The following is an 11,891-nucleotide window of genomic DNA, read 5'->3' as shown; positions in this document are numbered from 1 at the left end:
TCCAAGTTCAAATTGTTTATTGACCATTATCATAAATTTCAAAAGTATATAATATACATATCAAGTGTATAAAATCACAAATTTCATAAAAATCCAATTATTTGAAAATATAAATTGCATCATAAAAGATCTGTAATGTAAAATTACTTCAATAATTTTCCGCTACTTCCTACCTTTAATGATTTTGATAAGCTTCCATGTATCTGAACACCCACATAAAGATTATTTCATGAACTTCCAGTTTCAGTTATAAAATAGGTTGACTGACTGACTCCACAATTCATTTCATGCCTTCTTTGTAGTATTGTTATATTTTTTAGCTACAACAAAAGTTTGAGAATGTTGAATAGCTTACAGCAAAACAAATCCAAACTTAAATATTAATAAAGTTACCATACAATTAAAAAGTAGTAGACATTATCACTTCAACTCTTAACGTATTAAAATAACACCGTTAGATTTTTCACTTGACAGTTTACAAAACTGCGACATTTGTTTTCAGTATACAACAGCTTATTCAACTGTATTCCTACCGACACATCTGAATAATTCAAATCAATAACAACAATAGCTAAATCAGCTTCTGTGATGATGTAAGATGTAGTTTGTAAACACAAGTCCATCTAACACATTAATGCAGGTATGCATGCTAATATAATGTAACAACTCATTCTGATGTTCACCTACTGAAAGTTTGTGCAGGAACAGGTCTCAGTAAAGTTCCTTCTAATTTGTACGATCTTTCTTTCTTTTGCAGGTTAACTTTAACCAAGGAAAAAATTTCCACAATCATTTTTGATTGCGGGAAATACTTCGTTTTTGGAAATATTACTGTCAATCGCAGCTGCTTCTTTCCTGTAGAGCTAGAAGACTGTCCGTTATCTTTAGAACTAGAACGAGCCTTCAGTACATTTTCAATTTTCCATTGGGTCCCTTGTTCACAATTCTGAAAAACAAAATTATGTACTTATCTCAAAAACTCAAAATACTGCATAGCAACTGCAACAAAAACTCACATTCTGATATATCCTTATAATACTGCCAGTCTTGAGAACAATCACGTCAAAGGCTCTTTCTTTAACATCAACCACCACACAGTCTTGTTCATATGGTTTATGGTTTTCAATGAAAGTACTCAAATACAGTTCAATACTTGCTTCACCAGCTCGTTTAGCATTATACTTTTGTAGATTACAATTAGCAGCTATTGCAGAAACATAATGCTCATCCCATTCAGGTGATTTACAATAATCTAAAATAGAAGTAAATATAAAAAACACCTAGTGACATTTTCACTCAAACTATTACAGAGAACAGAATCCGGACTTGGTTTGACGAAATTTTGACGCAGCTAATATGAAAATATTGTTTACATTTTCCTTCTCACTTAATAAAATGTTCATTTTTAATTTAATTGCACTTAGTACAAAAACTTGCACAATTTGATGGGCCAGAATTTTGTATATCTCGAGTTGATGGAGATATATAGTTTTGCAAAGAAATTTTGAATCTTTCATCTTCTGAATATTTAGGAGGGAGGGTCTGACCCCTCTGGATCTGTTCATTAAGGAGGTTGCGTTAATGGCCATGGTACGATTGCACACGGCTGGTGTAAATCTAGAAGTAGGAATGGGTCGATTGAGGCTGGGCCTATGGCGGGAAGCGCTTACTGCGCAACCTCTGCTGCAGGCAACAAGTGATGCAATTGAACCCAGGTTTGTGTTTAATAAACCCTACAAAATAAAAATTAAGCAGAACACAGAGTCAGATGCTACAAATGCAATACGGATTTATACAGATGGCTCAAAAACCAAAGAAGGTTCAGGATGTGGAGTGTACTCCAGATCACTAAGCCTAAGGATCAAATGGGGAATGGGAAGAAATACCAGCATGGTCCAAACAGAACTGGCTGGTATCTCAATCGCCACAAAAAAATAACCAAGAAAAGAATTTCGGGCAAAAACATAACAATCTGCACTGATAGCAGACAAGCACTATTAGCCTTGAACAGACACCGTGTTACTTCAGGGCTAGCACTAGAGTGCCACCAAGATTTAGCCAAAGCCTCGGTAGATAATAACATTATCCTGAGGTGGATTAAAGGGCACGAAAGGAGTAAAGGTAATCGCATTGCCGACTCTTTAGCCAAGGAAGCGGCTGGACTAAGAATTTTAGGACCAAGCGGCACCCACGGCCTGATGACTTCGACAATTGCGGAACTAGTCAAATGTTACACCCATGCTCAATCTTTAAAGAGATGGGATGAAATCAAAGGATGTAATCTTGCCAGGATCACCTTGGGCGACCCTGGGAAGCTGGCGCCGAAGAAATATCTGGCGATGACCAGGAAAAATCTACGCCTTACAATAGGATTTCTGACTGGCCACTGTCAGCTAAGGAAACACCTACATAATATGGGGCTAGTGGACACACCTCTATGCAGGATGTGTGAACAGGAAGATGAGACTATCAGGCATGTCCTGTGTGAGTGCCCGGAGTTATCGTCAATAAGAGAGTGTGTGTTCGGCGAGTCTTGGCCTACACCTGCCGATATAAAGGAGATGTCTCCCAGCGACCTGTCCACCTTCCTGGAAAGGACAGGATGGACGACGACCTAGGAGGACAACTCCTTGGGAGGATGTACAATGGGTCACATGTGGCCTAAGTGCGTGGGCTTACACTCACCCTCCCTACTCTACAGATACAGATATTTAGGAGGGAGGATTATATGGATGACTTTCATTGTCGGAATTCTCATTATTTCAAACCTTCAAAGTTATTTTCAATAGAGAGTGATATACGTTTAATGGCATAAGAGATATATAAGAAAATAGTTGCTTGTTAATTCTTCTGAATCATTGAATGACATTTTGAATAATTTTTGACTGGGCTGTACCCCACAAAATTTTTGTTAACTATGTCACTGTTATTGTCAAATTGCACTTGGATACAATTTTTTTTATTGGTACCAATAAAAACGTTATGTTTACAGGGTGAGCCAAAAATCAACGAGGCAGATATCAGAAATACTTAAAATTAAAACTAGCGAATAAATATAAAGAAATAGTAAATTTGGAGAGTGACTTGAAAATCCCTAAAAGTTAAGATACTTTTCAAGTTGTCAATAGATGGAAGAACAAAATCAGGTCAGGCAATGGAGCAAACAGTACTGAATTTTATAGAAATGAGGAGAAAACGGACAAGAAGATGTGGCTTTTTGTGACACATGTCCCTGATGAAGTAAATGAAAAAAACAAAGAAATATATTCACTCTTACACAAATTCAGATATTTCCGTTAAGAAACTTCTAACCAAAACTGAAAAGCAAAATAATCAGTTATTTATGATAGACCTAATTCTTTTTATAGAATTGAAAAACAAAAAACCAACTTCCTATCTCAATATCCAAAAAGAAAGCCTGCAAGGGGACCTCTCAAACTCAGAAGAAATTTTTTATTGGGCTCAAATTACAATTTCTGTTTCATTCAAAAATATCTGCAATAACAAAATTTGCTTGGAATTTTTATCTTATAAAAATATATAAAACTGCATGGTGAGTGGAAAGACCTTCGTATAAAAGAAATGAAGTTCAAAATAAAAAATTCACTTGTCACCCAAGCTTTCTATAAGATTTATGATGTATTCAATTTCAATTCAAGGGAAACTACAAGTTTCCCATTTGATTCAGCATCAAATTTAGAATTTGATGCTGAATCCAAAAACAAATTGAAAAATCTGGGATATCATTTAAAAAAATTGGCATCGGTGTCACGACGCCCTAACGGATGACGCCTAGTGCTGGATCTCAACGTAAATAAGAGGGCCCTTTGACATTAAAATCATCTGCTTTCACGAAATATGGATATTCTCTTTCTTATTTTCCAGATATTTGCCGGTGGAGTTTTATATGGGACACCATGTATATTATTATTTAAAAAAAAAAGTTTCTAAAAAAAAATTGATATGCTGAATAATCAAATTTAAACTATTTTTGAAACGTTCATGCAAATTATAGAACAGCTGTAAAAATTCTAGATTTACAAATGTTTATAAATTAAAGAATGTTGTCTTATATTACTATTACTATTATTATAATATGCAAAAATGAATATAGTTCACCAACTAATTGTACTTTTTATCGTTGTTTTAATGAAACTGAGTATTTCGAAATTATATCTTTTACTTCTAAAGTATATTTAGGAGAGAACTTTTCAGTTTGCACTTCACTACACTTATACAGATTCTTCATTGAACTCGATTTGATTTAGTTTTTCATATTTTGAAATACTCATATAAGTCCAGGAAACAACCATGCCTAAACAAAAAATATCTCTCAATGAGCAGTATATTTGTCATAACAAATAGTGATGATTTCGAATTTTACTAGTTTGGCCTTCCTTTGTCTGATGATTAGAATGAATAACTGAAATATCAATTGTATATAAGCAATAAAAAGTGAAATGAAAATATAATAAAAGAATAATATAAAATAATCAAGATAAAAAATGAAAGTAACCACAAAGTAAAAAGAAATAAAAAATGAAAATGAGCAAAATATAAAAATTAAATTAAAAAAATGGAAGTCCTAACTAGTAAAATTCGCCATGAAACATTGTCAACCACTTTCAAACAAGTGATGATTTTGACGTGACATCTTCGACAATTTACCAGAAATCTTTTATTTGCACGTTTCAAAACTTACTCAAACTTGCAGCCAACAAACGGTGTACCATCACATCAGCATATCTTCTAATAGGAGACGTGAAATGTGTATAAATTGGAACACTCAAGGCGTAGTGGTTGAAGTCCGTCACTGATTCTACTGCGGAACTGGCAAAATATTTAGCTCTCGTCATCGATTTTGCCGTAAGATGATTTAACACCGCCTGTCGACATATTCCTGACAACCAAAAAAAAAATTACTTTCTACTCCATTCCTTCATGATTTATTACTACCTGTATAATCACTGGTGATATATTTTTTTAAGGAGCTAGCAATATTACCCGATGAGGATATATCCAAGTGAATACCGTAAGTTGCTAAATTATTCTTCAACTCTTGCAACATGGTCTGCTTTGGTGGTTCGTGACATCTCAAAAAAGCCTTATCAGGAAATGATTCATATATTTTTTCAGCTACTGAAATATTTGCTAATAACATGAATTCCTCAATCAGTCTATGTGATTCTTTATTCTCATATCTAAAATATTCCTTCGGCTGACCTGAACTTGGATCTAAGTTGAAAGACAATTTCACTTGATCTATTTTCAGAGCGCCATTTTGAATTCTATTGTTTCTCAATCTTACAGCAATACTGTGCAAAATATTCACAGTATTAACTAAATCTTTAGGTTCAAAACCATTGTGAATTTCAGGAAAATCTTCAACTTTAAAGCTCTTATCAGGATTTTCAATTATCAATTGCGCATGCTCATAAGCTAGTTTCGTACAGGAATTCATTATGCTTCTAGTGTACCTTTTATTGATTATATCGCCTTCTTTTGTCATTTCCCAAAATACAGAAAAAGATAGTCGATCTTCCCCTGGTAAGAGAGAACAATGTAAACATAATTCCAATGGCAACATATGATAAACAGTTTCTACCATATATATAGAAGTAGCTTTTTTAGAAACTAATTGGTCTAGTTCAGTCCCCTCCTCTAAATAGTAAGATACGTCAGATATGTGAACTCCAATTTCATAATTTCCATTTTTCAAAGTTTTAACAGAAACTGCGTCATCTAGATCTCTAGCAGTTGCAGGATCTATCGTGAATACACATTCCTTCCTAATATCCTCACGGCGTTTTAATTCTGACCTAGGTATATTCTTCCACTGAGGTAAATATTCCCTTACTTCTTCTCCAAATGGAGTTGTATCTAAGCAAAATTCTCTTAGAATTGATAAACTTTCTGATTTGAGATTTCCTGAAAACCCTATTATTTCAGTTAAAAACCCATAAGCGTAAGCTGGAACAACCCATTTTGTAATTTTTGCTAACAACAAAATTTCCTCGAAAGCTTTCGGATCATTTTTGAAATTATTTGGCCAATTCACTTCTGGGATTCGAAGCAGAGGGCATTTTGAGTCTCGAGGATAAAAAAGGGCATATTCACAGTTTCCAGAATTCCTTGGCTTCAAGGAGCCTATTACAGTTCTTGGGTGTATCTTCAATGAAAAAAAAAAGTTGATATCATGTCAAAACAATAACAATAGTAAGTTGATAATCATAACCATGTAGTGAAAAACAAATTGAGAAACCTTTTCAATATTTCCAAATCCACATTAATGTTGTCCAACTGAAATAAAGATTATTTGCTAAAACATACTAAATTCACATCTAAGTCTAATATCAACATTTTTTTGAAATTGTTGATTATTGTTCACTGAAGCAAGCTTGTCAAGTTTCGAATGGCAATACAGTTGGGATCTTCAGGAATACAAAAGGAAGGTTTTCAAAGACAAAATGAATTCTCTAATCATTTGAAAAGCAAACAGAATGAAAAGAGCTCTGTTTTAAAATAAAATATAAACCACGCGGAAAAATCTGTCAGGCATAGATTCTTGAAAAATCAGGTAAAATAAATTCTCTATCTTATTAAAAAATAAGCGTATTATTCACAAAAAAATATATAAAACCTATTTAATTTATGGGAGTGAGCTTTGGACATATACGAGTAAATGAACCCTATCATTTACCAAAAAAAAACAATTTCTTATGAAGGCCTTTTCTAAGAACAAAGTACAAAATAGTAACTGGTGGAATAATGGGTGCAGAGAATGTCTCAACAAAAAAGATCTCTTCACATCAAACTGGAGCAGTTATATCCCCAAGTCATCACATTACCCGATTGAATTTCATGAAACTCTGATTTCTGATTAATAATCTGAAGAAAATATCCCATTACAATACTGAATATCAGGAGTACTGAAAGTTTTTGGCTCTTGTAGATAAGGGTATTTGATTTTTTTGTAATTTACTACTGTTGGAAAATAATACTGTGTTTTGGCATTGTTACATGATGTAAGAGTATTTAAATCCACCAAAATGTGTTACAATTGGTGAAAATCTAGAGAGCGAAAAAAAGTCGCAGGGGGTCAAGTTTGGTGAATACGGTGGCTGAGGCATGCTTACAGTGTTGTTTTTGGACAAAAAATTATGCACAATGACAAGCGATCGGATGCATTATCGTGATGCAAAAGCCATAAATTGTTTTTCCACAATACCGAACTGTTAGTATGGCTTAGTATTGGGGCGCATAACTATAAGATAGCACTTCTTATTGACCATACCACCATGTGGCAAGATTTCCTGATGCACTACGCCACACTGACCAAAACCTTGATATTTGATTGAACTTTGCGTGCTTTTTTGGTCTTGGCTCTCCAGGGCTCTTCCATTAGGACGATTGGACTTTGGTTTTAATGTCATAATATACCCATGATTTTTCACCAGTTATGACCCTTTTAAGCAAATCTGGATAGCCGTTGACGTTATTGAAAAATTCCTGATCAATGCTCATGCGACTATTTTTTTTGGTCAAAATTCAGCAATTTAGAAACGAACTTTGCTGCCACATGCTTCATGCCGAAAATTTCTGAAAAAATTGCATAGCACAAGCCAATCAATATGCTGACATCCTCAGCAACTTCTCTAATAGTGATTCGACGATTCTTCATAACAATTTTCTTCACTTTCTCAACATTTTCATCGGTTGCTGATGTGCTGGAGCATCTAGGGCGAGCCATTCACATTTTCACGACCTTTTGTAAAAAGCTTGTACCACTTATAAATGTTTTTCTGACTCAGAGTACAATCACCGTATGCCACTGTCAACATTTAAGAGTGTTTTTTGAGTGCTTCATTCCATTTTTCACACGCAATTTGGTGCAAATTCTTTGATCCATATTTTTTGATGGCAGAAAATTGCGGAACACGCAAAACACTTTGAACTTTTATGCCTCTCACCAAAAAACTGAACATACTAAAGCTGAAACTATGAACATAAACAAATAAAAAAATCGCTAATCGAATGTAAGTAGCCCACAAAATTTGTACCTACACCTTTTTTTTTTTAACAGACCTCGTATATCTGAAAATATCTTCACAATTTGTTTGACCCCAACTCATACAACAGTGGATAGGCAAATGGATTTTTGCAATAGGCAACATCATTTCATCAAATTAGAAATTAATTATGAATCTTTATCATTCCTTATTTTAACCAAAACGATGATGTCCTTTCTCGAATAGATTACAAAGAATTTGCAGACATTTCATTAATAAAAGGAAACCACTGGTAATCTCTCTTGGAGTTCCTGTTTTTCCAACCTTGAATACAGGATGTAACAATATGGACCTGATTTAAATAAATCAAGTGATTTGAAGACTTGAAAATTGTAAGTAATATAATTGAACAGGAAGTCGAACAATCCTTTTACAAAAACCATGACACATGTTTTGCTATAAAATAGCTTCCTCAAGCAGGAATGATTTTGTATTAAGCTCACAGGATTACATTAATTAAAATAGAAAAATCAAACATCATACTTTTCATACTTATCAAAAGAAATGATACCCTACTGAAGAAAAATGCTGGCGAAACAATAAACATTTTCACAAACTGAAGACTGTCAGGATCCTATTTTTTATTCCAAAAAAATTTTTATATTCTTTGTTTCCTGGACATGCTGAAAACATGTATGTATTGACAAAAGGCTGAGACAGTTACTCAAACAACAGTGATAAACAATAACGAAAAAAGACAAATAAAATGGAACCTGACTGTAAAAATTTCAATCAATTTTTCAAATCATTTTATTTTTCTGTTAATCAAAATTAGCAGCAAATTGACCCAATTCAATTTTGTGTGTCAGAAAGCCTTAAAAATACAAACTTAAACACCTGTCTGTCTAGGAACACTGTTTATATATCTCATCACCTCAATCTCACCCCAGGTTTGATGTTCCTCTGGCTATTTCTAAAGATTTTGAATTTCAATTAGTTATCCTGTGTAAAAGGTTGGAACCTCTGGCGGAAAATAAATCCAAAACAAGCATTTTTTCCAATTACCAGAGATACAATTTCTTCTTGATACACGTTTTACAAATTAAGTTGGCGTCTTCAGAAAATGAAGAAAATCCTTCGTTTTATTTATTCATTTCAACTTTTTTTGGAATCATGCTTTACATGATTTCATCGTAGATATTCTCTTAATATTTGTTGGCATTTTTTGAAGATCCTGTCATAAACAATTATGATGTAGTTTGCTGGAAAAATATGTGAGAAGGAGGCGTGTGAAAGTGAGTTCCTGAAGTAAGTACATTTTTTTTAGTTTTGAATGGCCGTATCTTCGAAAGGAAACCAGGGCACTGTTTTGACTTCAGATTCGTGATTGACAATAATAAATAACTTTTCAAAAACTTACACAAGACATTAAAACATGTAATAACAAAATGTATTTACCTTCTGTAATATATAAACTACTTTTGCAGTTTTATTTCCATCAATCCAGTCAGCTTCTGGTTTAATCTGCAAAATTACTTCATCTCCATCCAACGCTCGATTTCTATCCATTACTGATGTTAAATAGTAATCAGGTTTGGTTGTGTCTTCATTATTGACATAACAGTCACAAGATTTTCGTGGATTTATTCTTACAAAACCTTTTATAAGGGTGCCACTGGCTAATCCCACATTGACCTCCTCATGCGAGAGATAATTAGGAAAAGGTGTTTCATCATACTCCTTATCAGATTTATCTCTCCTCTTTTTGGTTTTTTTCGTTTCTTGCAATGGAAATTTTCTAGATTCTATTTTAGACTTTGATTTTTTGTCCAACACATTAAGTCTTGGTTCAATAAGGTTATTTGATAAATGGCAAATGGTGGATTGGTCAGTAGTAAAAACACAATTTTTCGATCCAATACTTACAAAGGATTTCAGATTAATATACTTTTTTTCACAATTTTTTCTTTTGATGAGCTTACCATCAGAATGGTCTGTTACCGGTTTAATAATTAAAGTGAACTTTTCCAACTTCTGTTCAGATCTTGTATCACTCTTACGATTTCTGGAGTGAGATAAAGATGAATTGAAAGTAACTTTGGAATTTACTGAGGGAGAATGGCTGCCGTTTGATGAATTTGTACCCAAGGCATTGTCAATTTCATCTTTAATTTTTTTACGTTTTGGTTTCCTTCGAGTACGCTTGGATTTTTCTTCCTTCTTCCTGTTTTCAACATTGGAAGAATTGGTCACTATTCTACTTGGTCCTGCGCTGAATAATACTTGATTTGTTGGAGTACTATGTCCTGCTGCATTATTAACGCCTAACTGTAGAACCTCAAAATAATCAACGAAATTATCTGCCATATTTCCTGATCCACTAGTCATCATTCTTCGTTCTTGAGTCCATAAACAATAGTTTCTATATCATTCCCCTGTAGGTACTCAGAAATATTTAGCTCAGCTTAAATGTCTATTTGCATATCTAATACAAATTAGAAATGCTCTTACTAGCATACGCTATACAATAAAACTGAATTGATTTTTTTTTTGTGTCATAAGTACTTAGTTTTTTTCTGAGATAACAGATTACATTCTTAAAAAAAATACAGCAGTTCAATATTTAGCCAAAGATTTGGGTATACTACAATCACAGATTAATATTCTATGGCGATGTTGACAATTTAACGTACGCATTTTTGATAGTTAACCTAACCCAGGTTGCACACATTCTGTTTTCATAATAGCAGGTGCGTTTTGTGGGCACCAAACATTATAGCGAATTTTTGGTAAAACTTGTGTCAGACAAGTTTTAAACTGGCATAAAACTGAATCGACAAAAGAACACACAAAAATAGTGTTTCATCTCCTGGAAAAAATAACGCCGGCCGACGCTGGTCATCGTGAATGGATTGTGACTTGGCCAAGGTCACGCTTACGGCTCAGGAGCACGTAAACGTAAACATACAACACGGCTTCCTCTACTGCGCATGTCTCCCGTCAACTGTGCATTAATTTGATGGGGAAAATTTGAAATATATAGGTATCTGATGGTGAAAAATTACTTTTCCAGCAAATTAAACCAACAAATTACCCAGCAAATTAAACTCAAAACAACATAAAGCAATGAAATAATTGAAAAGCTTTTATAGCGCTGATCTCTGTGTTTTATAGGTGTCAGTCGAAATAAAATACACTTTATTACTTAACAAATTTATTACAAATACACTTTACAAAAAAATAATGTGATTCTATTGATTTCAAATTAAAAACTATTTGAAAGTAATTGTGCAGGATTGCAGGATTTTTAGAAATATTAAGTTTTTACTGCGACTGCAGAATTTCTTTCATTTCAGATATATCATTGTTGTCACCCTTTTTAAATACTTCCTCATTAATAACTCTTTTCTTTTTAGTTGAAACAAACTGAAGTTGCTTTTCAACTTTTTTATTTGCAGGTTCCTTATTAATAAACTAAGTATTGTGTTCATTACTTTCAAACTCAAATACCTTTTTTGTGTGCTTCACTTCTCCCTCACTTTGATTATTGTTACAGTCAACAGAAGATGCCGAGAATACCTAGTGTATTGGAATGAATATAAACCTCGTTGCTCAATTTTACCCCTGCTGATTGAGTTTGATTCTTCAGATCCGGGTTAGATTGCGAACTTATATTAAATAAATTTGTATGTATTTGTATATAGTGCAACATGATGAATGTATCTACATATGGTGAAATAGCCAGCACATACACATTTGAAAGCATGTATACAAATATTACAAAGGACGCATTTGAGATTACAGCACATTAAGTTTTCAACTGCATTTTCAGTATCGATATAGGAATTTTTGTTGTCAGAAATGGTCCAGCTTCTATTATCA

General features: G+C 33.5%; 1 protein-coding gene across 2 annotated transcripts; it reads right to left on the bottom strand.

Moving 5' to 3' along the window:
- Dis3l2 (Dis3 like 3'-5' exoribonuclease 2) lies at window positions 1-10,849 on the bottom strand. 2 transcript variants are annotated; one of them, XM_023164956.2, is made up of 6 exons: window positions 9,468-10,849; window positions 4,957-6,169; window positions 4,703-4,900; window positions 1,017-1,252; window positions 684-946; window positions 1-320 (listed from the first exon to the last, which is right to left on the bottom strand). In XM_023164956.2, exons 1-6 carry the CDS (start codon window positions 10,398-10,400, stop codon window positions 317-319), a joined length of 2,847 nt encoding a protein of 948 aa, XP_023020724.2. In that variant the 5' UTR covers window positions 10,401-10,849; the 3' UTR covers window positions 1-316. The 2 variants fall into 2 exon arrangements, with proteins under 2 accessions (XP_023020724.2, XP_023020723.2); XM_023164955.2 differs by having other exon boundaries at window positions 688-946; window positions 9,468-10,848.
- Window positions 10,850-11,891: the final 1,042 nt, after the last annotated feature.

This window comes from Leptinotarsa decemlineata, unplaced genomic scaffold, assembly GCF_025532065.1.
Source record: "Leptinotarsa decemlineata unplaced genomic scaffold, Ldec_3_MD MMD2_tig00026282_RagTag_RagTag, whole genome shotgun sequence".
Lineage (NCBI taxonomy): Eukaryota > Metazoa > Arthropoda > Insecta > Coleoptera > Chrysomelidae > Leptinotarsa > Leptinotarsa decemlineata.
This window is presented reverse-complemented; position numbering and strand designations above follow the sequence as displayed.